The sequence below is a fragment of the Mobula birostris genome, chromosome 7 (genome assembly GCF_030028105.1).
Source record: "Mobula birostris isolate sMobBir1 chromosome 7, sMobBir1.hap1, whole genome shotgun sequence".
Lineage (NCBI taxonomy): Eukaryota > Metazoa > Chordata > Chondrichthyes > Myliobatiformes > Myliobatidae > Mobula > Mobula birostris.
In genome coordinates this window covers 99,395,721-99,423,226 of record NC_092376.1, presented here as the reverse complement: position 1 = coordinate 99,423,226, position 27,506 = coordinate 99,395,721, and the positions used below count along the sequence as shown (strand labels likewise).

Below are 27,506 nucleotides of genomic sequence, written 5' to 3'. Positions count from 1 at the left end.
ATCCGATTTGTCTCAGTTGGTGATGGTTGATAGATGATCTGAGTCTTGGAATTGATGGTAAGTCCAAGTTTCGTGTATGCACAGTTGAAGGCAGTCAGAATCTGTTGTAGGTGGTTTTCTGAAAGAGCTGCAACACTGTTGTCATCTGCGTATTGGAACTCGAGGGAACTCATGGATGTCTTTGTTTTGCACTTGAGACGGGCAAGATTGAAAAGTCTGCCATCTGTTCTGTAGACAATTTCGATTCCTGGGGGTAGGTCGTCCTTGATAATGTGGATGATTGTCACAGTGAAGATGGTGAACAAAGTTGGGGCAATCACGCATCCGTGTTTTACTCCTGATCGAACTTGAAAAGGCTCACAGTTACTGTTGCTGACCATGACTGTGGCAAGCATGCCACCGTGGAGGAGTCTCAGAATTCGAATGTACTTTTCAGGGCATCCATAGGTGAATAGGACATCCCATAGGAGTTCTCTTGATACCGAGTCAAAGGCTTTGGTGAGGTCGATGAATACCATGTACAAAGGTTGAAGCTGTTCTTGATATTTTTCTTGTAGTTGTTGCATTGTGAAGATCATGTTGATTGCTCCACGTGATGGTCTAAAACTGGCTTGTGTCTCCGGTAGGATCTTTTCAGCTAAAAGCTTGAGCCAGTTGTTCCTGATGCGAGTGAGGATCTTTCCTGCTGTTGCTGATGAAATTCGCCTTTCCTTTTGTAGATGGTAATGATTGCTGAGTGTCTAAAATCTGCTGGTACATCTTCATTTATCGAGATCTTGATGAGAAGTTGATGCAGTTGATAATGAAGCGGGTCACCTCCAATTTTGTAGACCTCGGCTGGTATTCCATCGAGTCCAGCAGCCTTGTTGTTTTTCAAGATTTTGATGGCTTCCTTGACTTCTTCAAGTGTTGGTACAGGTGCACGTTCCTTTATCTGAAATTCTAAAATCCGAAAAGCTCCAAAAACTGAAGTTTTTTTCGCCAATAGCTGACGTCGCTCGGGTGTGACGTGGTAGCACTAGCAGAGGCCTCCAGACATCAGTTGTGACTCAGCACTCGTACTGGTTACATGTGCATTTGCTGTTCACTAATATTTTGTGTTCACCGTTGACTTTGTTGACTTTGTGTTTAATTTCACTGTGAAAATGTCAAAAAGAGCCGCAGAGACCCCTATGGGTAACAATAAGAAAAAGAGAAGGAATCCTCTCTATCAATAACGCAGAAAGTGGAGTTATTGCAGAACCTTGATCATGGTGTGTCTGTGCGGCGTCCTACTGAAGAAAATAGTGTCGGAACTACCACTGTATATGATTTAAATAAACAGAAAGACAAGTTACTGAAGTTTTATAGTGACAGTGATGTTCCACATTTATTCCAATAAGTCATTTACCATGTGTTTGATTCTGTTTGTTTGAAGCTGTATATTTTTATGTTTTATTGATTTTGTTGGAAATAAAATTTCTTCTTGTCATTATTTTCTAAACAATGCAGTATAACAATTATTTACATAGCATTTACATTGTATTAGGTATTATAAGTAATCTAGAGATGATTTAAAGTATACGGGAGGATGTGTGTAGGTTTGGTGTACTGCTGGGTCCTAAAGTCCTCCGCATTGAGACATGTTAAATAAGGAACTTGAGCATACATGTTTTTTGGTATCCGGTGGGGGGGGGGGGGGAGCGTCTCTGAAATCCGAATAATTCTGAATTTCGAAATGTATCTGGCCCCAATGATTTCGGATAAAGGATTGTGGACCTGTATTTTGCTTAGGGAGTCGTCAACGGGCTGTTTTGGAATGTTGTTAATCACATTCCTGTCAAATGAGACGGTTTGATTTAGAAGATCTTCAAAGTGCTCTCTCCATCTAGAATTGATGTCAGCATTGCTCTTCAGGATGGTTGAACCATCTTTGCTTTTGAGAGGGGCTTGACCTTGAGTGGATGGGCCAAAAATAGCTTTAGTTGCGTTGAAAAAGCCTCGAGTGTTGTTGGGGTCTGCTAGTTGTTGGATTTCCTGAGCTTTCTTCCTCCATCATTGGTTTTTCAGGTTTTGGGTACTCTTCTGGACTGCGGCCTTGCATTCCTGATAGCGTTTCCTTTTGGTAGCCGATTGTTGGTCATTTTGTAAGGTAATGAAAGCTTTTCTCTTTTCGTCGATGAGTTGTTGGAGTAGTTTGTCGTTATTGTCGAACCAATCCTGATGTTTTTTCGTCTTGAACCCAATTGTTTCTTTGCAGGAGGTGATGATAGCATTCTTCAATTGATTCCAGTGTTCTTTTACAGATGGTGGGATTTGTTGAGGCAGTTGTTCTTGAAGATTTTGTTGGAACTTCTGTACATGGCTGATGTCTTGAAGGATGTCAACATTAAATTTCAATAGTGTTCTGATTTTGGTGTTTCCTTTTGGGCTGAATCTTCATTCTCATGGTGGACGAGATGAGTCCAGCACTCGTCGGCACCAGTAACAGCTCTTGTTATCAGTACATCTTGTTGGTCCTGAGATCGTACGATGATGTAGTCGATGAGGTGCCGGTGTTTGGAGCGTGGATGCTGCCAGGAGACTTTGTCCCTGTTTTTCTGGCGAAATAGGGTGTTTGTAATCACCATGTTGTGTTCAGCACATTTGGTGAGGAGGAGTGTTCCATTGGCGTTGACCTTGCCAACTCCTTCCTTGCTTATTATTCCAGTCCAGAGCCTATGATCGTTCCTGACTCTGGCATTGTAAGTCTCCCAAGAGAATGATCTTGTCGTTGTTGGGAACAGAGGAAAGGACGTGGTCAAGTTGGGCGTAGAAGTTCATCTTTACTTCATCTTCATTGTCCAGAGTTGGAGCATAGGCGCTGATGATGGTGGTGTGTTAGTTCTTGACAAGTTGGATTCGCAGAGTCATGAGACGTTCGTTGATTCCCAGTGGTTGCTCTGTCAGCTTCTGAAGTAGGCTGTTTCGGATGGCAAAACCTACTCCATGGATCCTCGGTTGTTCAGGATCAAGTCCTTTCCAGAAAAAGGTGTATTGACCTTGCTCTTCCTTTAGTTGCCCTTCTTCAGCTCTGCGGGTCTCACTCAGAGCAACAACGTCAAAGTTGGAGTTCCCGGGCAACAGACAGTTCACCTCTCTGGTCGGTCTGAGTTTGGGTTATCCATCAGAGTTCGTATATTCCAGGTTCCAAATTTCATAGTTTTACTTCTCGATGTTTTTCAACCGCATGATGGTAATCCCTCTGGATGCAGCTTTCCAGACAGGATGAGGTGAAGCAGACTATTTTTAGGGCACCTTTTCTACCCCCTTCCCAGTTCAGGGTGAGCAGAGTGGATCCTAAATAGGGCTGCTCAGACGTGAATACTGCTGCCGAACAACTTTCCTGCTTCTGTCCAAAAGTTGAGCGACTGGATCAAGTATTCACCACTTTTGTGCAGGTTCTTGACTAGCAGCTTCCAGCCATCACATTGCCTGCTCCCGTCGCCCTCTCCCGATTGCCGAAAGACTTGAAGAAGTGGCCCACAGAGTGAAGATGCCTGTGCGTGTATTTGTTTAACGTGTACTTGATGTTGCACTCCAAGAAGCACACGATACTTCACAAATCAACCAACTGATTCCAATGGAATGGAAACCACGATGATTGGAGCTGATGGATTTGTTGCAGCCTTCATCCGCCTTCATAGCCGTTGAGTTTGAAATAACTTTGTTCGCCTGTTCCACCGTTGAGGTCTTGGTTGGATTGTTCTTTGTCAGGGATCTCACCCTCGACCTTACTGCCATGGGTGACCCTACCAGGAGCATAGCTCCAGACGGCTTCACTCTCGGGCTCTCAAGACCACACAAGCTTCTCTGCCGCGACAAGGTGACAATTCATGGAGAAGCTAGGCATCACAGCAAGTAGATTGAGTGCAGGAACAGGGATGTCCAGCTGCAAGCATACAATTTGGTCATTTGGTGTCTAACTTTGCTGTGAAGAGAGTTCAGTAAAGGTTCACCATGCTAACATGTTACCCCTCAGCAATCAGGCTCTTGAACCAGAAAAGATCATTTTAATCACTTCAATGCTGAACTGATTCCACAACCTATGGACTCACTTTTAAAGAGTTGACAATTCATGTTCTCAATATTTATTGCTTATTTTTTATTATTATTATTATTATGTTTTTTCTCTTTCTTTGATTGTTAGTCCATGTCTCTTGTATGCAGTTTTTCATTGATTCTATTGTGTTTCTTTCTATTTACTGTGAATGCCTGTAAGAAAATGAATTGAGGTGGTATATGGTGACATATATGTACCTTGATAATGTTTACCTTGAACTTTTGAATATTGAGTTTTGAGAATTAGGAGAACAGGACCAGAGTTGTGAAGAATGAGAAAGCATTCTTCTCATTGAAACTTATAAGACCTGGAAGGGACTAAACAAACTAGATTTTTCCTGATGGTGAGGAAATCCAGAAACAGGGATGACATTGGAAGGAAATTCACTTCAGACTGAGATCAGAACAGTTTTCTTCATCCAGAGTGGTGAACCTGTAGACTTTATAGCATTAAATAAATTAAATAAGAATAATTAAATATATTCAGGATGGAGCTAGATATAATCTTAATGGTTGAAGTAATTTGGATGGAGAAAAGTGAAACAGGTCAGTGAATTTGGATGGTCAACCATACTCAGGTAAACTAATGGAGTAGGCTCAAAGTGCCGATGGCCTACTGGTTTCTCTGTTTACTATGCTGCTACAGTAAGTGCTGTTGCTCAGTGGTGTTGTCTCAGTTTTGATTATTGGGCATGACACTTAGTGGTTAGGCAAGTGCGTAGTGTGTACCAGCCACAAAGTTCTCTGCAGCAACTTGCCAGGGCCTCCACTTAAATTCACAGCCTCAACCACCTTGAAGCAAAGTTATTTGCCAAGTTGGATGTTGATGTTAATAATTTCTGACCTGCTTTCATTACCATAGATAAGAATCCTGGAACACATTTGCCATTAGTGCTGTGGGAATACCAGACATCCCACCTCTCCCAGAAGTTCCGGGAGTCTCCCGCATACTAATAGTGGCTCCCTGATGCCCGCAAATTATATAAATGTCCTGGAAATTGATTTTTTTTTGAGAGCGAGCATGAGAGAATGCACGAGAAAGAGTGAGAGAGCGAGCGCCAGAGCAAGAAAGCAAGCGCGAGTGTGAGAGCGAGAGCAAGAAAGCAAGCGCGAGTGAAAGCGACCACGAGAGGGAGAGTGAGAGCAAAAGCGCACGAGAGAGCGCAAGTGAGAGCGACCATGAGCGAGGGAGTTCGCGTGTGCGCGAGAGAGAGCAAGAGCGAGAGAGTTCTAAAAAAAAGTCCGAGTGGCAGAGTGTTCCAAAAAAAGAAAATATAAAACGTACGTCACCCCAGACCACACTAGTTGTACCCCTGCCTAATAGGGGTCAAAATAATGACAGTGTTGTTCGCTGCACTGTTTGCAACAGTGACTTTTCTATTGCCCATGGTGGGTTAAGACTGTACAAGACATGTTGAGGTGAGCTTAACAGGTGTCATTTGTTTATTAGCATAGCTAACGTTATTTAAACTAGCTGGCTACCTGCTAAGGAGCTACTCTATTGCAGACATCCCACCTGTCCCGGGAGTCTCCCGCAAATTGATGGTTCTACCTCCCTGAAATGAGTTTTTGCAAGGTGGGATGTCTGGAATACCTTTATATCAATTATTTTCATTACCATCCATTTTACCTGCCATGGGAGATTTCTGTGATCATTTTGGTAGCAGTATACAATCCACCTCAGGCCAATGTCAATCAGGCTTTAGATGATCTGAGCAATGGGATCAACATGCACAAAACAGCACACCTTAATGCTTTATGATCGTTTTGGGGGATCTTAACCCCAGGCCAGTCTGAAAAAAATCACTAAACAATTACCGTCAACAGATCACTGGCAAAGCTAGAGGAAGCAACACACTAGACTATTGTTACACTACAATCAAGAATGCCTACTATACTATTCCACGCTTTCTCTTCGGGAAGTCTGATTACCTGGCTGTACTTCTACTCCCTGAGTATAGCAGAGACTGAAGACTGCAGCTGCAGTAGTGAGGATTAAGAAGGTATGGACAAGGGAAGCACAGGAGCACTTACAGGACTGCTTTGAATCTGTCAAGGCTCTGAAAATTTGTGCCAACCAACTAGTGGGACTATTCAAGGACAGTTTCAACCTCTTACTGCTATGGGTCGAAGTTGCCACTTACTTCAAAAAGGCAACAATTATACCAGTGCCGAAAAAGAATAGTGTGAGCTGCCTCAGTGACTATCGCCCAGTAGCACTCACATCTACAGTGATGAAATGCTTTGAGACGCTGGTAATTACTAGACTGAGCTCACGCCTCAGCAAGGACCTGGACCCACTGCAATTTGCCTGTTGTCACAAGAGGTCAATGGCAGACGCAATCTCAAAGGCTTTTCAGACGGCCTTAGACCACTTGGCCAATACAACACTTACGTCAGGATGCTGTTCATTGACTATAGCTCAGCATTTATCGCTATCATTCCCACAATCCTGATTGATAAGTTACAGAACCTGGGCCTCTGTTCCTCCCAATACAATTGGATCCTCGACTTCCTAACCAAAAGACCACAATCTGTGCTGATTGGTGATCATATCTCCTCACTGACGATCAACACTGGTGTATGTCAGGGGTGACCACTGCTCTCCTCTCTCTATATCCATGACTGTATGGCTAGGCATAACTCAAATACCATCTATAAATTTGCTGACAATACAACCATTGTTTGTAGAATCTCAGATGGGGACGAAAGGGAGAACAGAAGTGAGATATGCCAACTCGGGGAATGGTGTCTCAGCGACAACCTTGCACTCAACGTCAGTAAGACGAAAGAGCTGATTGTTGGCTTCAGGAAGGGTAAGACAAAGGAACACGCACCAATCCTCATAGAGGGATCAGAAGTGGAGAGAGTGAGCAGTTTCAAGTTCCTGGGTGTCAAGATCTCTGAGGACATAAACTGGTCCCAACATATCGATGCAGATATGAAGAAGGGAAGACAGTGACTGTACTTCATTAGGAATTTGAAGAGATTTGGTACGTCAACAAAAACACTCAAAAAGTTCTATAGATGTACTGTGGAGAGCATTCTGACAGGCTGCATCACTGTCTGGTATGGAGGGGCTACTGCACAGGCCTGAAAGAAGCTGCAGAAGGTTGTAAATTTAGTCGGCTTTATCTTGGGTACTAGCCTACAAAATATCCAAGACACCTTCAAGGAACAGTGTCTCAGAAAGGCAGCATTCATTATTAAGGACCTCCAGCATCCAGGGCATGCCCTTTTCTCATTGTTACCATCAGGTAGGAGATACAGAAGCCTGAAGGCACACACTCAACGATTCAGGAACAGCTTCTTCCCCTCTGCCATCCGATTCCTAAATGGACATTGAACCAGTGAACACTACCTCACTTTTTAAATATACAGTATTTCTGTTTTTGCACTATTTTTACTTTATTCAATATACATATGCTGTAATTTATTTACTTATTATTATTTTTCTTTCTTCTTCTTTGTATTATGTATTGCATTGAACTGCTGCTGCTAAGTTAACAAATTTTACGACATGCCAGTGATAATAAACCTGATTCTGATCTGAATTATAGCTAGGCATTAGATTAGTGGATTGAAAACACATTTGAATTCAGCTGTCTGTGGGACTGCAGTGGAGCAGCATCCTGGACCACTTGACCCTTTCACACCATTAACCTGGCTTCAGTGACTCCTGATAATCTTTCTTCATAATTTGAGGAATTTTTTTTCATCAAAGCTTAGGTTTTGCCAAGAGCCAATTGAACTAAAAGATTACACCATTCCCTTCTCCACTGTTTTCATGTGACCTGAGCTGTAGTAATACAGGAGTCCCCCGCTTTTCGAACGTTCACTTTACGAAACCTCACTGTTACGAAAGACCTACATTAGTACCTGTTTTCACTAACAGAAGGTGTTTTCACTGTTATGAGAAAGGCAGCGCGTGCCCCGAGCAGCCGCTGTCCCCCGGATTCGGAGCAGCATTCTTGGCAGCATTGCTTAAACGCGTGCCTGTGAGCAGCCGTGAGCGAGACGAGTTCTAAGGTATCGGAAAAGCCTAAAAGAACTCGTAAGGGTGTTACACTTAGCGTAAAACTAGACATAATTAAACGTTTTGATCATGGTGAACGAAGTAAGGACAACGTGAGTTTGACTTGTGGAAGCTGATAAACATGATGTTGAAGAGGTTTTGGCATCCCATCACCAAGAACTGACAGATGAAGAGCTGATGCAATTGGAAGAGGAAGGGATAACAATCAAAACCGAATGCAGTAGCGAACTGAACGTGAAGCAACTGTGTGAGATTTTCGCTGCAATGATAAAGTACGACTTTAATTTTGAAAGAGTACGTAGGTTTAGGGGAAATTTGCAGGATGGTTTGAGTGCTTACAAAGAACTGTATGATAGAAAATTGGGTGATGCTCAGCAGTCAAGCAAGCCTTCCAAATCAGCCACAGCAGACGACGAACCTCGACCTTCGACATCGAGGTGGGCAGTCATAGGAGATGAGCTGCCTGCCCTAATGGAAACAGACAATGATGAGATGACACCCCAGTGTCCCACCACCCCAACCTGCAGGCTGCGGACAGATACCGATTCGCGGAGAATGCAGCGATAGCTGGGACGCATCCAGCACATCTTTAAGAAAAAGGCCGAAATAAATGTGCTAATTAATTAAGTGCCGCCTGATACGTAATTGTTGGCCCAGATCAGAGGTGACGCAATCGGCAATCGCCTCTGATCTGGCCCGACAATTACGTGTCGGGCGGCACCTAATTAATTAGCTTGTTTATTTCGGCTTTTTTCTTAAAGATGTGCTGTGTGGCTCCCGGCTACCGCTGCATGCTTCGCGGCAATATTTCGGTCGGCGGCCTGGAGGGTGGGGGCCACTGCACCACCCCAGCCTGTGACGACTCAGCCTAACACACCATCATCAGTGTGCTCTGTGCTGTCTTCCCGATTCCTGTAAGTGATACTACACTGTACATACATTATTTCTACTTTATATAGGCTGTGTATTTTTACGTGTTATTTGGTATGATTTGGCAGCTTCATAGCTTAAAGGTTATTGGAGAGAGTGTTTTGCCAAGAGTGCTTGCGCCGTGTTTCTGCTGAGAGCGTTTGCGTGAGATTTTTGCTACAGAGAACAGCACAGCAATGATTGTGGAAAAGTATTTCTACTTTATATAGGCTGTGTATTTATCATATCATTCCTGTTTTTACTATATGTTACTGTTATTTTAGGTTTTATGTGTTATTTGGCATGATTTGGTAGGTTATTTTTGGGTCTGCGAACGCTCACAAAATTTTCCAAAATAAATAAATGGTAATTGCTGCTTCGCTTTATGACATTCCAGCTTACGAACCGTTTCATAGGAACGCTCTACCTTCGGATGGTGGGGGAAACCTGTATTTTCCATTTGGCTTTTTATTGAGTTTATGATCTCAGTCTTGAAAATAACACATTTTCCATGGTCCCTGCCTGGGATGAATGGAATGGGGTAGTGCAAAAGGAAGGGCATGTGAAAAATCCCAAGGCATTACTGGGTGAACATATTGAGCACTTCTTGTGTTATTTCTATTGCTGCAGTGTGACTTGGCGTGTTATCTTGGGGTAAGTAATGAAGACTCTGAAACAGTGACAGAAATATTTATTTTTACTGCAGAAACACAGCAAAGCTCATCTGAAGAAATGTATACAGTGAGTGAAACTCCTCGGGGATCTGTTAGTGATTCAATACAGGTGAGTTTGGCAAGAGGACTTGTCAGTAGTACTTTGCTATCTTATCTTTTCAGCTGTGCTTCTCCAGCTTCAGCCTTGCCTTCAATGAGATCACATCATGTAGGAGGCCCCCAGTGGAAGATGAGCACCCATATACAGTATCATACAGCATGGAGAAAGGTCCTTCGGTGTGATTCGTGCATGCCTGAGCTAGTCCCATCTTAGAATTTCTTAGCCATGTACCTGTCCAAATATCTTTCAAATATTGTAATTATGCCTGCCTCTTCCACATCCTCTGTCTGCTCATTCTGCACATGTACCACCCCCTATGTGAAAATCCTTTCCTCAGGTTTTCTTGGTCATAGAGTCATAGAAAGGTACAGCACAGTAACAGTACAGGTCCTTCAGCCCGTGCCTCTAGTCCGTGCCTACTCCCACCCACCTGCGCTGGGACCAGAGCCCTCCATACCCCTACCATTCATGTATGTGTCCAAACTTCTCTTAAACATTGAAATCGAGCTCACATGCACCACTTCTGCAGACAGCTCCTTCAACGCTCTGAGTGGGATTGGGAACTCCATTTACATGTTCCTCTGGGACCCCAGCTTTGAGCAACACTAAAAACGTTTTGTTATGGGACATGCGGAATCACCCACTCCCCAACTGCTGATCCAATTTCCATACCTGGCTATGTGCATCCTTTTCTACATACTCTAAATCTTGTAATAATTGAATCACTGTACTTATAGGATGACCAATGGCTGGTGCTATTAAAGACAGGGATATTTCTTTTATTGGAGAAGCTGCCATAACCACAAGTCCTATCATTCCAGAAGTTAATTACACATTCTCTGGCAATTAGCACTATCACTGTTTAATTCTGTGATAAGAGCCCACTGGCGTAGAATTCTAGTTCCCCTCTCTACTGGACTCTATTCCACATGTGGTTTTAAATTTCATTCAGTAAGAATGGGATACCTAAGTTTACCTGCTGCTGTTACTTGAACCCACAGTGATGCGTTCTTCTCAGGGAAAGCAAGCAGCTTTCTCAGGGCGTTATTGATCGCGTATTGGGGCAATAGGTTCTCTAAATCACCCATCCGTCTGTCTGATAGGAAGACTCCAGTACCCCTCTCATCCTATATCCTCAATAACTACGTGGCCAAACACTCCCCAGACTTTTGTCTGTACCTAACCCTTAAGCTTGCTAATTCTTTAGCGGAGCATTCTCTGATTTTTTTGTTGTCTCGAAGGTGCCCAGTGTACCATCTCCTACTCATTCCTGAGCTGCCTCCTCCTCTCCCTCATGAGAGGAAGAAGCTATGGGCCGATGCCCCCATGGCGGGCGTGGGAATGCATGATCATAAAGGAGAGCTCGATCATTTTGAGGATTAAACCAAAGGTATACACTACCCTCTGTCCCTCATTTTCATTATCCAGCTAGACATCCTCATCCCCTAGCCCCACAGTAGAATCATTGCTGTGCCTCATTATGACTCGAACCTTAACAGGGTCGGGCTGCCAACCAGCTGGACAAACACTCTGTGTTCTTATCCTCTAATATTGCAGGGGAAATCGTGCTTGACTAATCTTCTGGAATTTTTTAAGGATGTAACTATGAAAATGGACAAGGGAGAGCCAGTGGATGTGGTGTACCTGGACTTTCAGAAAGCCTTTGATAAAGTCCCACATAGGAGATCAGTGGGCAAAATTAGGGCACATGGTATTGGGGGCAGAGTACTGACATGGATTGAAAATTGGCTGGCTGACAGAAAGCAAAGAGTAGCGACTAACGGGTCCCTTTCGGAATGGCAGGCGGTGACCAGTGGGGTACCGCAGGGTTCAGTGCTGGGACGGCAGCTGTTTACAATATATATTAATGATTTAGATGAGGGAATTAAAAGTAACATTAGCAAATTTGCCGATGACACAAAGCTGGGTGGCAGTGTGAAATGTGAGGAAGATGTTATGAGAATGCAGGGTGACTTGGACAGACTGGGTGAGTGGGTGGATGCATGACAGATGCAGTTTAATGTGGATAAATGTGAGGTTATCCACTTTGGTGGTAAGAATGGGAAGGCAGATTATTATCTAAATGGAGTCAAGTTGGGAAAAGGGGAAGCACAACAAGATCTAGGTGTTCTTGTACATCAGTCACTGAAAGCAAGCATGCAAGTACAGCAGGCAGTGAAGAAAGCTAATGCCATGCTGGCCTTAATACCAAGGGGAATTGAGTATAAGAGCAAAGAGGTCCTTCTGCAGCTGTACAGGGCCCTGGTGAGACCACATCTGGAGTACTGTGTGCAGTTTTGGTCTCCAGATTTGAGGAAGGACATTCTTGCCATTGAGGGAGTGCAGCATAGGTTCACAAGGTTAATTCTCGGGATGGTGGGACTGTCATATGTTGAAAGATTGGAGCGACTGGGCTTGTATACTCTGGAATTTAGAAGGCTGAGAGAAGATCTTATTGAAAGATATAAGATTTTTGAGGGATTGGACACGCTGGAGGCAGGAAGCATGTTCCCGCTGATGGGTGAGTCCAGAACCAGAGGCTACAGTTTAAGAATAAGGGGTAGGCCATTTAGAACGGAGTTGAGGAAAAACTTTTTCACCCAGAGAGTGGTGGATATACGGAATGCTCTGCCCCAGAAGGCTGTGGAGGCCAAGTCTCTGGATGCTTTCAAGAAAGAGATGGATAGAGCTCTTAAAGATAGTGAAATCAAAGGTTATGGGGATAAGGCAAGAAATGGATACTGATTGTGGATGATCAGCCATGATCACAGTGAATGGTGGTGCTGGCTCGAAGGGCAGAATGGCCTACTCCTGCACCTATTGTCTATTGTCTCACCTCATCTCAGCAGTCAACTTCCCATCTCTTTACTTCATCCCTCCCCCTCCAGGTTTCACCTATCACCTGTTGGTTCTCTCTCCTTTCCCACCACCTTATAAATCTACTAAAACTTTTTCTCCAGTTCTGTCGAAGGGTTTTGGTCTGAAACGTCAACTTTACTTCTTTCCATAGATGCTGCCTGGCCTGCTGAGTTCCTCCAGCATTTTGTGTGTGTTGCTTATTCATAGTGCAAGAGCTTTAGATGGGACAGAATTTACTGCATGCATCCAGGAGGGTTTCTTAAATCAATGTGTAAATAGGTCAACAAGAGGAGGGGCTGTACTAGATCTGGTGTTGGGTAATGAGCCTGGCCAAGTGATTGACCTTTCAGTGGATGAGCAGTTAGGGGACAGTGACCACAACTCCTTAAGCTTTAAGATAGCTGTAAATAAGGATAAGTATAGACCTTGCAGGAAGGTATTAAATTGAAGCAAGGCAGATTAGGGTTCATCAGGCAGGAAGTAGAAGAGTTGATTGGGAACAGCTGTTTATTGGTATGTCCACATGTGACCTGTGGAGGGTGTTAAGGACCAACTGCACAGAGTACAAGGTAGGTATTTTCCAGTCAGAAGGATGACAAGGTAAGAGAAATGAATTTAGTCAAGCAGAAAAGGAAAATCATGTAAACCTTAAGAGGCTAGAATTAAACAAATCCTTGAAGATTATAAAGAAACAAGTAAAAAACTCGAAAGGAATTAGGAAAGCCAGGAGGGGCCATGAAATATATTTATTATTAAAGTATGTATACTATATACGGCTTTGAGATTTGGCTCCTTATAGACACCATAAAGAAAAGAAACCAAATAGAACAATTTTAAAAAAGACACTCAGACTGTGCAGAAAAATAAACAAATTGTGCAACCAATAAATGTAAGCAAATAACATCCAGAACTGAAGTTCACAAAAGTGAGTCCACAGCCACGATTAGTCATCACTGCAGCTGACACAGAAGCTTGTTGGTTGCTGGCCACAGGCTCAGTTCAGTGCAGAGGTGTGTAAACCTTGTGGAGCAGTGAGCTGAACACCAGCCGGTCCCTCTCCTGTGGTCCTAACACCCTGACTTTTTCAATCTGGGTCAATACTCAAGTTGGTCAAACCTTGGGTCATTCCTCACTCTTGGGCTTGGGCACTGCTGCTTCGATATGTTCTCAGGCCCGGCTCTGCTGCTGCAATTCAGCCCATACGAAACCTTTCCAGTCTGGCCCAGTCCTTAAATCGGACAAACAGCTGTGTGGTGGAAAAAGCACAACAGCGCCTCTTTCACCTCAGATGGTTGAAGAAGTTTGGCATTAATCCCCAAATCCTAAGGTCTTTCTACAGGAGCACAATTGAGAGCATCCTAACTGGCTGCATCACTGCCTGGTATGAGAACTGTACTTCCCTCAAACACAGGACTCTGCAAAGAGTAGTGCGGAGAGCCTAGTGTATCCGTAGATATGAACTTCCCACTATTCAGGATATTTACAGAGACAGGTGCATAAAAAGGGCCCAAAGGATCATTACGGACCCAAGTCACCCCAACCACAAACTGTTCCAACTGCTATCATCCAGGAAACAGTACCGCAACATTAAAGCCAGGACCAACAGGCTCTGGGACAGCTTCTTCCACCAGGCCATCAGACTGATTAATTCACACTGAAACAATTGTATTTCTATGCTATATTGACTGTCCTGTTGTACATACCATTTATTATAAATTGCACATTGCACATTCAGATGGAGACATAACATAAAGATTTTTACTCCTCATGTATGTGAAGGATGTAAGAAATAAAAGTCAATTCAATTTATGTTGTTCCCTTTCCTTGTGCCCAGGCCCCACTTGATTTGGCCTATACCTGCCACACCACAACCATCCTGCACCTTCAAGACTTCAGTTCACTGTGCAAAAATACAAGATCATAGAAGCAGTTCAAAATTTGAACTCCGAAAGGGAAGTTATAGGCTATTGATTACAGTGATTGTTTCCAAGAAGAAGTGTGATGAATGAAGAGTTAATAGTTTTGTTTGCTACCAGCAAGTTGTCGCTGTTCTTCACCAGTGCCATCTTATACTGGAAGTTAGAAAAATCCTTAGCAAAGTCATTGGCAAGTGGGATTAAGGAGAATCTCAAGGCATTCTATGCATACTTTAAGAGCAAAAGGATTACTAGGGAGAGGATAAGACCACTTAATGATAAAGGAAGGAACATTTGATTGGATGTAGAGGATGTGGGTGAGAGCTTTAATGAGGTATGTTACATCAGTATTTACCTGAAAGATGTGGAGGATAGGGAGATCATAACTGAGCATATTGATATGCTGGTGCACTTCAGGTAGAAGGTACTGTTGGGTTCCTTAAAATCAATAAATCCCCAGAGCCTGATGGGATATATTTCAGGTTATTGAGAAAAGCAAGAGATGAGTTTGCTGGGGCCTTGACCAATATCTTCATGTCCTCTCTAGCCATAGGCAAGGTCCTAGAGGACTGGTGAGTAATTAATCTTGCATTATTCAAGAAGGGAACCAGGGATTATTCTAGAAACTGTAGACTGGTGAGTTTCAAGGAAAAATACATGTCAAAAGGGCAACGTTATGGTCATAGGGGATTTCGATAAGCAGATAGATTGGCAAAATTAGGTTGGTGCTGGATCCCAAGAGGGGCCTCTGAGATGGTATTTTAGAGCAGTTCATGGTTGAGCCCATTTGGGGATCAGCTATTCTAGACTGGGTGTTGTGCGATGAACCAGATTTGATTAGAGAGCTTAAGGTAAAGGAACCCTTTGGAAAAGTGATCATAATATGATAGAATATACCTGCAATTGGACAAGGAGAAGCTAAAGTCAGGTTATCAGTATTACAATGGGGTAAAGGGAATTACAGAGGCATGAGAGAGGAGCTGACCAAAGTTGACTGGAAGGGGACACCAGCAAGGATGACAACAGATAACTACTGAGGTCTGTGTTGGGACCGATTCTTTTTATGTTTTGATTTGGGTGACAGAATTGATGATTTCGTGACCATGTTTGTGGACAATATGAAGATGGGTGTAGGGACAGGTGGTATTGAGGAAGCAGAGAGGCTACAGAAGGACTTAGACAGATTAGGAGAACGGACAAAGGAGTGACAGATGGAATACAGTGTCGGGAAGTATATGGTCATGCACTTTGCTGGAAGAAGTAAAAGCGTAGAATGTTTTCTAAGTGGAGAGAAAATTCAACAATCCGAGGTGCAAAGGGACTTGGGTGTCCTCCAGGATTCCCTAAAGATAAATTTGGAGGTTGAGTTGAGGTTGGGGAAGGCAAATGCAATGTTGGCATTCATTTCAAGAGGACTAGAATAGAAAATTAAGGGTGTAATGTTGAGGTTTTATAAATCATTGGTGAGACCTCACCAGGAATATTGTGAGCAGTTTTGGGCCCTTATCTAAGAAAGGATGTGCTGATGTTGGAGAAGGTTCAAAAGAGATTCATGAAAAATATTCTGGATTGAAAGGCTTATCCTATGAGGAGCTCTTGATGGCTCTGTGTGTATAATCACTGAATTCATAAGATCTCATTGAAGCCTATCGAATGTTGAAAGGCCTTCATAGAGTGGATGTGGAGAGGATGTATTCTATGGTGGGGGAGTCGAAGACCGGGGGAAATAGGGGGATGTCCATTTAGAATGGCGATGAGGAGGAATTTCTTTAGCCAGAGAGTGGTGAATATGTAGAATTCATTGCCACAGACAGCTGTTAGGTATATTTAAGACAGAGATTGATAGGTTCTTGATTAGTAAGGGCATGAAGAGTTATGGGGAGATGGCAGTAGATTAGGGCTGAGAGAGAATTCGATCAGCCACGGTAGAGGAGACTTGATGGGCTAAATGGAGGCATGGTAGTGTAGTGGTTAGCAAAACAGGAGACCAAGGTTCATTTCCCATACCATCAGAGTTTGTATGTTCTCCCTGTGGTTGCGTGGGTTTTGTCCGGTGGTCCAGTTTCCTTCCACAGTCCAAAAAAGTACTGGATGTTTGGTTAAAGTATGGGTGGTTGCTGAGCAGCATGGCTTGAAAGGCCAGAAGGGCCTACTCCACATTGTATCTTAAATAAATAAATCTGCTTCTATATCTTATGGTCATATGGTCTGAAATGTCTCAGGGTTGACAAGTACATTAGTTAGGCTCTTTTCTATTGCTTCTTTCTCTCGCTATTGCTCTTCTCCATGATGCTTTCTTACTCTGCCCCCCATTACAGGAGCCTGAAGATGTGGTTTTGATCGAAGATGAAGCTGAAGAGTTTCAACCCACACCATCAAAGAAATCTTATGTGGAGTGTCCAATCTGCAGTCACAAATTCCCATCAGAGAAGATCGAGGTGCATGCTGCAGACTGTGATGATACTGGCGATGGGGGATCTCAGCTGCAAGGTATGCATCTCCTAATATTAGTGGAAGCTAAAAGGATGGAAATTGGAGAAGATCAAAGACCAAAGGAACATATTATAAATCCTGAAACTAGGCTGAAAAAACCTGTGCAGTCCAGTGTTGGTGGATGGAGACCTTACCAGTGTCTGTAAGTGAAGACTGCCTGGTGTTTGTCAATATGAACAGTCATGCTGACTGGTCATAGGACAGTCCTTGTTGGTGTAGAGGGCTGCAAGGTACATGTCTACCAATATTTCCAAATGCCAAGGGAACAGAAGCTGCGGGAAGGTTCACAAGATTAGAGGAACATCTTGAAACTAGTGCAGCAGAGAAGGCAAAGAAAGTGCTGCTAGAAAATTTATGAACCCTGTAAAATTTTCTCTATTTTAGATTAGATTAGATTCAACTTTATTGTCAATGTGCCGTACAGATACAAAGCCAATGAAATGCAGTTAGCATCTAACCAGAAATGCAAAGAACAGTGTTATTTACAATATAACTGCGAATAAAAAGTGCTACAACACACAAATATAAAAGTACTGAGACAGTACAATACGGGTGCAGTACTGCTTAGCGCTGTGATGTGAGGTTCAGCATGGTCACAGCCTCAGGGAAGAAGCTCTTCTTGTGCCTGCTGGTGCAGGACCAGAGGCTCCTGTAGCGCCTACCGGATGGGAGGAGAGTAAAAAGTCCATGGTTAGGGTGAGATGCATCCTTGATAATGCTTTTCACCCTGCCCAGGCAGCGTTTATGGTAGATGTTCTCAATGGTGGGCAATTGGGTGCCGATAATCCGCATACATTCTGCATACTTGGCTGGCACCAGGACAGGAATGGATTCTCAATATTCCTGGATTTCAGTGCTTTAAAAGGGATGGGGGGGGGAGGGGAGGAGGGGTGGCATTACTGGTCAAGGATACTATTATAGCTACAGAAAGGGTGTGTAATGTAGCAGGATCCTCTTTTGAGTCAGTATGGGTAGAAGTCAGGAACAGGAAGGGAGCAGTTACTCTATTGGGAGTATTCTATAGGCCCCCTGGTAGCAGCAGAGATACTGAGGAGCAGATTGGGAGACAGTTTTTGGAAAGGTGCAAAAATAACGGGGTTGTTATCATGGGTGACTTTAATTTCCCTAATATTGATTGGCACCTGATTAGTTCCAATGGTTTAGACGGGGCAGAGTTTGTTGCGTGTCCAGGATGGATTCCTGTCACAATACGTTGACAGGCCGACTAGGGGGAATGCCATACTAGATCTTGTATTAGGTAACGAACCGGGTCAGGTCACAAATCTCTCAGTGGGTGAGCATCTGGGGGACAGTGACCACTGCTCCCTGGCCTTTAACATTATCATGGAAAAGGATAAAATCAGAGAGGACAGGAAAATTTTTAATTGGAGAAGGGCAAATTATGAGGCTATAAGGCTAGAACTTGTGGGTGTGAATTGCGATGATGTTTTTGCAGGGAAATGTGCTATGGACATGTGGTCGATGCTTCGGAATCTCTTGCTGGATGTTAGGGAAAAACTTGTCCCGGTGAGGAAGATAAAGAATGGTAGGGTGAAGGAACCATGGGTGACAAGTGAGGTGGAAAATCTAGTCAGGTGGACAAAGGCAGCATACATGAGGTTTAGGAAGCAAGGATCAGATGGGTCTATTGAGGAATATAGGGTAGCAAGAAAGGAACTTAAGGGGCTGAGGAGAGCAAGAAGGGGGCATGAGAAGGCCTTGGCGAGTAGGGTAAAGGAAAACCCCAAAGCATTCTTGAGTTATGTGAAGAACAAAATGATGACAGGAGTGAAGGTAGGACCAATTAGAGATAAAGGTGGGAAGATGTGCCTGGAGGCTGTGGAAGTGAGCGAGGTCCTCAATGAATACTTCTCCGTCCCCAGGGCCTGAAGGAATATTTCCCAGGCTGCTCCACGAGGCGAGGGAAGAGACTGCTGAGCCTCTGGCTAGGATCTTCATGTCCTCATTGTCCACATGAATGGTACTGGAGGATTGGAGGGAGGCAAATGTTGTCCTCTTATTCATAAAAGGTAGTAGGGATAGTCCGGGTAATTATAGACCAGTGAGCCTTACGTCTGTAGTGGGAAAGCTGTTGGAAAAGATTCTTAGAGATAGAATCTGTGGGCATTTAGAGAATCATGGTCTGATTAGGGACAGTCAGCATGGCTTTGTGAAGGGCAGATAGAGTTCAACAAGCCTGATAGAGTTCTTTGAGGAGGTGACCAGGTATATAGATGAAGGTAGTGCGGTGGATGTGATTTACATGGATTTTAGTAAGGCATTTGACAAGGTTTCACACGGTAGGCTTATTCAGAAAGTCAGAAGGCATGTGATCCAGGGAAGATTGGCCAGGTGGATTCAGAATTGGCTCACCTGCAGAAAGCAGAGGGTCGTGGTGGAGGGAGTACATTCAGATTGGAGGGTTGTGACTAGTGGTGTCCCACAAGGATTGGTTCTGGGACCTATGCTTTTCGTGATTTTTATTAACGACCTGGATGTCGGGGTAGAAGGGTGGGTGGGCAAGTTTGCAGACGACACAAAGGTTAGTGGTGTTGTAGATAGTGTAGAGGATTGTCGAAGATTGCAGAGAGACATTGATAGGATGCAGAAGTGGGCTGAGAAGTGGCAGATGGAGTTCAGCCCGGAGAAGTGTGAGGTGGTACACTTTGGAAGGACAAACTTCAAGGCGGAGTACAAAGTAAATGGCAGGATACTTGGTAGTGTGGAGGAGCAGAGGGATCTCGGGGTACATGTCCACAGATCCCTGAAAGTTGCCTCACAGGTAGATAGGATAGTTGAGAAAGCTTATGGGGTGTTAACTTTCATAAGTCGAGGGATAGAGTTTAAGAGTCGGGTAATGATGCAACTCTATAAAACTTTGGTTAGGCCACACTTGGAGTACTGTGTCCATTTCTGGTCACCTCACTATAGGAAGGATGTGGAAGCATTGGGAAGGGTACAGAGGAGATTTACCAGGATGCTGCCTGGTTTAGAAAGTATGCATTATGATCAGAGATTAAGGGAGCCAGGGCTTTACTCTTTGGAGAGAAGGAGGATGAGAGGAGACATGATAGAGGTATACAAGGTAGTAAGAGGAATAGATAGAGTGGACAGCTAGCGCCTCTTCCCCAGGGCACCACTGCTCAGTACAAGAGGACATGGCTTTAAGGCAAGGGGTGGGAAGTTCAAGGGGGATATTAGAGGAAGGCTTTTTACTCAGAGAGTGGTTCATGCATGGAATGCACTGCCTGAGTCAGTGGTGGAGGCAGATACACTGGTGAAATTTAAGAGACTGCCAGACAGGTATATGGAGGAATTTAAGTTGGGGAGTTATATGGGAGGTAGGGTTTAAGGGTCGGCACAACACTGTGGGCCGAAGGGCTTGTACTGTGCTGTACTATTCTATGTTCTATACATATATATATAGTCATAGTCATAGTCATACTTTATTGATCCCGGGGGAAATTGGTTTTCGTTACAGTTGCACCATAAATAGTCAAATAATAATATGTAAATTATGCCAGGAAATAAGTCCAGGACCAGCCTATTGGCTCAGGGTGTCTGACCCTCCAACGGAGGAATTGTAAAGTTTGATGGCCACAGGCAGGAATGACTTCCTATGACGCTCTGTGTTGCATCTCAGTGGAATGAGTCTCTGGCTGAATGTACTCCTGTGCCCAACCAGTACATTATGTCAGGGTCCCCAACCTTTTTTGCACTGCGGACCAGTTTCATATTGACAATATTCTTGGGGACCGGCCGACCGGCGGGGGTAGGGTGGGTAGGGTTGCCAACGGACAAGAGTAGCAGTCAAATACGTTGGGTTTACCCAGAAAGACTACAATGACCATGAAGCCTTGTGCAGGCACAAGTGCGCATGTGTGACTTGTGCATTCGTGTATGTGCCGATTTTTTTCTACAAATCGCTTTTGCCGATTCTGTTCGGGGGGTGGGGGTGTGTTAATCACGACCGGAATATCGGTGATAAGTGGCTAATACACTCACTTTCGTTTCTAAAAGGGTTCATCTGACGAACTTAATATTGAACACACAGCGCATATTTTCCTCGCATGAATATAGCAATAAGTTACTTATCAGGGGAGGACAGGGGAGCTTGAAGTAAGTGTTGAAAGAACTTCCAGTATAAGTGGTAGAGGCAGGTTCGATATTATCACTTAAAGAAAAATTGGATAGGTATATGGACAGGAAAGGAATGGAGGGTTATGGGCTGAGTGCAGATCGGTGGGATTAGGTGAGAGTAGCGTTCGGCACGGACTAGAAGGGCAGAGATCGCCTGTTTCCGTGTTGTAATTGTTATATGGTGATATAGTTATATAAGTCAATAGTATCATAACATTTTAAGTAACGTTTGGATATTAAACACACAGCACGTATTTTCCCCGTATGAACATATAAAATCATTACAACACCAGTATCGCTGAATCAGTGGGAGCCCTGGGCTTGTTTCTCTGCAACAACACCGTCCCATCGAGGGGTAATGGGAGACAGTGATACTTGAAGGGGGTTCCTTATGTCCAGTCTATTCCGCAATTTAGTTTTCGTTGCATTCATTGCAGAGATATGTTGGAAATGGAAGCAACGTTTTTGGTGCTTTCGTGGCCATCTCAGGATATTTAGCCTTGACTTTGATCCAGAATGCCGGCAGAGATGTTATGTCAAACATACTTTTCAGCCCGCCGTCATTTGCAAGCTGGAGGAGTTGATCTCCTTCCCGCACTGAAGTAGATGATGCGCGGGTAATGACCTCACGTGCGTTCAAGCTCAACAGTGGGCGTGACGGAACGAGGAAAGGTGCAGCTGACTCATATTGCCAAATCATATCATTTCCTCGCGGCCCGGTAGCGCATGCTTTGCGGCCCGGTGGTTGGGGACCGCTGCATTATGTAGTGGATGGGAGACATTGTCCAAGATGGCATGCAGCTTGGACAGCATCCTCTTTTCAGACACCACTGTCAGAGAGTCCAGTTCCATCCCCACAACATCACTGGCCTTACGAATGAGTTTGTTGATTCTGTTGGTGTCTGTTACCCTCAGCCTGCTGCCCCAGCACACAACAGCAAACATGATAGCACTGGCCACCACAGACTCGTAGAACATCTTCAGCATTGTCCGGCAGATGTTAAAGGACCTCACTCTCCTCAGGAAATAGAGACGGCTCTGACCCTTCTTGTAGACAGCCTCAGTGTTCAGTGTGTGTATATATATGTATATATATGTATGTATGTATATATGTATGTATGTATATAATGTATGTATATGTGTGTGTATATATATTATAAAATTCTGCATACGTGTGACCTGAAATGTGATCAGATCTTCTCATAAGTGCTAAAAATGGATAAAGAGAATCCAAGTAAATAAATAACACAAAAGAGGTTATATTTGTTTATTTATGAAGAAAAATTATGTAATATTACATGTATTTGTTGGAAAAAGTATGTGAACCTCTGGAGTAATGCCTTCTACAAAAGTCATTTGGAGTTAGATGTTCCGATCAGTGATATAAGATTGGACGTGTAGATTTTCGAGGTGGCCTGCCCTATAAAAAAGACACACGAAGTCAGATTACTGACAGAGCCTGCTCTCCTCCAGAAAGATCTGTTTATGTGCACCGTGCCTTGATCAAAACGACTTACAATGGATCTTAGAAGAAGAAGAATTGTAGAGATGCATGAAGCTGGAAAGGACTACAAAAGCATTTCCAAAGACCTGAGTGTTCATCAGTCCACAGTAAAAGAAATTGTGTACAAATGGAGGAAACTCAGTACTAATGCTACTTTCCCCAGAGTGGGCATCCTGCAAAGATCACACAAGGAACACCATGTGTGTTGCTGAAGGAGGTGAAAAGGAATCCAAGGGCAACACCAAAAAACCTGCAGGAATCTCTGTTAAAGTCTCTGTTCATGTGTTCACTATAAGAAAAAAACTGAACATGAATAGTGTTCATGGAAGGACACCATGGAGGAAACCACTGCTCTCAAAAAAAACATTGCTGCACATCTCAAGTTTTCAAAAGACCACCTGGATGTTCTACAACGCTTCTGGGACAATGATCTGTGGATAGATGAGACAAAAGTTAAACTCTCTGGCAGAAACCACATTGCTATGTTTAGAGGAAAGAAGGCATTACACATCAACACCAAAACCTCATCCCAACTGTGAAGCATGGAGGAAGGAGCATCATGGATTTGGGCTGCTTTGCTGCCTCAGGGCCTCTGCAGCTTGCAATCATTGAGGGAACAATGAATTCAAAATTGTATCAAGACATTTTACAGGAGAATGTTAGGGTGGCAGTCCATCACCTGAAGCTTAATAGAAGTTGGATAATGCAACAAGATAATGATCCGGAATGCAAGAGTGTGGCTTAAAAAGAAGAAAGTTTGTGTTTTAGAATGGCTGAGACAAAGTCCTGACCTTAATCCTATAGAAATGTTATGGCAGGACCTAAAGCAAGCAGTTCATGCAAGGAAGCCCACCAACATCCCAGAGTTGAAGAAGTTTTGTAAGGATGAATGGCTTAAAATTCTCCAAGCCAATGTGCAGGACTGATGAATAGTTGTCGGAAGTGTTTGGTTGAAGTTATTGCTGTACGGTGGGGGAGGGATGGTGTCACACCAGTTACTGAGAGGAAAGGTTCACATACTTTTTCCAACATTAAAGGCATCCGTTAATCTTGCGAGATCATGGATCTGCGCCTGGAAAGTCTTCACTCTCCAGGGCGCAGGCCTGGGTAAGGTTGTATGGAAGACCAGCAGTTGCCCATGCTGGAAGTCGCCCCTCTCCACGACACCGATGTTGTCCAAGGGAAGGGCATTAGGACCCATACAGCTTGGCACCGGTGTCGTCGCAGAGCACTGTGTGGTTCAGTGCCTTGCTCAAGGACACAACACGCTGCCTCGGCTGGGGCTCAAACTCACGACCTTCAGATCGCTAGTCAAATGCCTTAACCACTTGTCCACATGCCCACACTTGTTTTTATTTTCCAACATATACATCTAATATTGGACCATTTTTCTCAATAAATAAATGAACAAGTATAATGGTTTTACCAGAATCAGGTTTATTATCACTGGCAAGTAACGTGAATTTTGTTAACTTGGCAGCAGCAGTTCAATGCAATACATAATCTAGCAGAGCGAGAAAAAAATAATAATAAAATAAAGCATAATAATAAATAAACAAGTAAATCAATTACGTATATTAGATTAGATTATGAGGACACGCAGTCCTCTTTTATTGTCATTTAGTAATGCATGCATTAAGAAATGATACAATGTTCCTCTGGTGTGATATCACAGAAACACAAGACAAACCGAGACTGAAAAACTGACAAAAACCACATAATTATAACATATCATTACAACAGTGCAAGCAATACCGTAATTTGATAGAAGAACAGACCATGGGCACGGTAAAAAATCGTCTCAAAGTCTCTCGAAAGTCCCAACATTTCACGCAGACGGTAGAAGGAAGAAAGCTCTCCCTTCCATGAGCTTCCAGCGCCGCAAACTTGCCGATACAGCATCCTGGAAGCACCCGACCACAGTCTGACTCTCAGTCTATCCAAAAACTTAGAGCCTTCGACCAGTCCTCCGACACCGAGCACCATCTCTGCCGAGTGCTTTAACCCCAGCCCCGGCCACCAGCAACAGGCAAAGCCGAGGATTTGGGGCCTTCTCTCCGGAGATTCTCGATCGCACAGTAGCAGCGGCAGCGAACCGGGCATTTCAGAAGTTTTCTCCAGATGTTCCTCCGTGCTTCTCACGTCCGTCTCCATCAAATCAGGATTGTGCACGGCATCCTATTTAATAATACGATATCATTTCACCGGAGAGGCCGTGTGCGTTGTGTCGCGCTGCCATCTTCTCCTCCTTCCTTTAAATAGATTATTTAAAAATGTGCAGAAACAGAAACACTGTATATCAAAAAAGTGAGGTAGTGTCCAAAGCTTCAAAGTCCATTCAGGAATTGGATGGCAGAGAGGAAGAAGCTGTTCCTGAATCACTGAGTGTGTGCCTTCAGGCTTCTGTGTCTCCTACCTGATGGTAACAGTGAGAAAAGGGCATGCCCTGGGTGCTGGAGGTCCTTAATATTGGATGCTGCCTTTCTGAGACACCGCTCCCTAAAGATGTCCTGGGTACTTTGTCGGCTCATGACCAAGATGGAGCTGACTAGATTTACAAACTACTGCAGCTTCTTTCGGCCCTGTGCAGTAGCCCCTCTATACCAAACAGTGATGCAGCCTATCAGAATGCTCTCCACTGTACAACTATCGAAGTTTTTGAGTGTATTTGTTGACATGTCAAATCGCTTCGAACTCCTGATAAAGTATAGCCACTGTCTTGCCTTCTTTATGACTACATCAATGTATTGGGACCAGGTTAGATCCTCAGAGATCTTGACACTCAGGAACTTGAATTTGCTCACTCTCTCCACTTCTGATCCCTCTATGAGGATTGGTATGTGTTCCTTCATCTTACCCTTCCTGAAGTCCACAATCAGCTCTTTCGTCTTACTGACGTTGAGTGCCAGGTTGTTGCTGCGGCACCACTCCACTAGTTGGCATAACTCGTTCCTGTACACCCTCTCATCATCACCTGAGATTCTACCAACAATGGTTGTATCGTCAGCAAATTTATAGATGATATTTGAGCTATGCCTAGCCACACAGTCATGTGTATACAGAGAGTAGAGCAGTGGGCTAAGCACACACACCTGAGGTGCGCCAGTGTTGATCGTCAGCGAAGAAGATATGTTATCACCAGTCCACACAGACTGTGGCCTTCCAGTGAGGAAGTCGAGGATCCAATTACAGAGTGAGGTACAACTTCTCAATCAGGATTGTGGGAATGATGGTATTAAATGCTGAGCTATAGTCGATGAACAGCATCCTGACGTAGGTGTTTGTATTGTCTAGGTGGTCTAAAGCCGTGTGAAGAGTCATGGAGATTGCATCTGCCGTTGACCTATTGTGACAATAAGCAAATTGCAATGGGTCCAGGTCCTTGCTGAGGCAGGAGTTCAGTCTAGTTATAACCAACTTCTCAAAGCATTTCATCACTGTGGATATTATTTATTTAACTGAGTCTTCTTTTGTTTTAGTGCGTGAATATCTGATCACATTTTAGGTCATATTTATGCAGAAATAGAGAAAGTTCTACAGGATTCACAAACTTCCTTGCACTACTATATGCAATCTGTTGTCAATAGGTGTAGACAGTCCTGGTGAGTATGTCAGTCCCTGTGTCTGTGTGGGTCTGCATAGTCCTGTTGTGGCTATGTGCTAGGTAGTTCCTTTCTGTCTATGATTCTAGAGACTCATTGTGTCTGTGCATGTGGACAGTCCCGAGTGTGTATCTGAGTGTGGACTCTCCAAGTGTGTAGGTCGATGTAGTCACTTTGGTTCTTTGGGTGTGGACTGCCCAGAGTATCTGTGGGTGTAAACATTTCCGGTGTGTCTGTGGAGTTGTCCTATCCTGGTCTATCTGTGGATATAGATGGTAATGCATGTAGGCTAACCTTTTGTGTTTGTGGTGTTTCTGTGGGTGTGGGTGGTCCTGCTGTTCCTGTGGATATTATCCTGGTGTGGATAGTCCCGGTCTGTCTGTGGGTTTTGACACTCCAGGCCTCTTTAGGCATGAACAGTCTCAGTGTGTCTTTGGTTGTGAATGGCCCTGGTTGGATGTAGCCAGTCAGGTGTCTGTGGCTGCAGATGGTCCCAGGTGGTTGTCCCCTGTACGTCTGCAGGGAGAACTGTCCTGGTGTGTGTGTGTGTAAACAGTCCAGGCCCATTTCTGACATCCCTCTCTCCTCTCTTGATCTCAGTCTCCATCTCTGTCTACATCTACCAACACCCACTGACTTTCACATTTGTCTTGGCTTCCCACCTGGCATTTGCAAAAATGTTATTATCTTCTCTCAGTTCCTCTGCATCGCTCAATCTGTTCTCAGGATAAGGTTGTCTATGCCAGAACAACTAAGATGTCCTCGTTCAAAAACTGAGTTTCCTCTCCACCACTATCGATGCTGCCAGTCAAGATGGTGCAAGCGAACAATGATTGCTTGGGTGACCTCTTCTAGATAGTCAATCTCTTCAATTATTTCACTTTCTCTATGTCTTCTGCTTGTTCTTTTTGTTTTGATTGTGTAACGGAAATGGTTAGAGCCTGTGAAGTGCAGTTTGGAATTCGATTGAATGATCTTGCTCTCTGCTGTGCCTGGAGAGAACCGAGAACACAAGCTGCCTTGTGGAGAAGACCACAGGCAGGGTCCTGAAGTGGACAACGATCTCAAGCTGCCTCTTGGAACAACTCCATCTTGAAGTGGTGAGGAAGACTGAAGCATCGAGGTGAATGCAGAGGAGGTCAGCAGTCGCTCTCAATGGAAGCCATGGGTCGATGGCATTAGCGTTTGGACCC

At 44.0% G+C, this 27,506-nt stretch overlaps 1 protein-coding gene across 1 annotated transcript in view; it reads left to right on the top strand.

Annotated features, from left to right (window-relative positions):
- The window catches only part of LOC140200947 (BRCA1-A complex subunit RAP80-like), a 100,027-nt gene that overhangs the window by 51,063 nt on the left and 21,458 nt on the right, over positions 1-27,506 (top strand). Inside the window, exons 6-7 of the mRNA XM_072264592.1 lie at positions 9,732-9,808; positions 16,893-17,064. Coding sequence (XP_072120693.1) covers positions 9,732-9,808; positions 16,893-17,064 — 249 coding nt within the window. The remainder of the gene's footprint in view (positions 1-9,731; positions 9,809-16,892; positions 17,065-27,506) is intronic.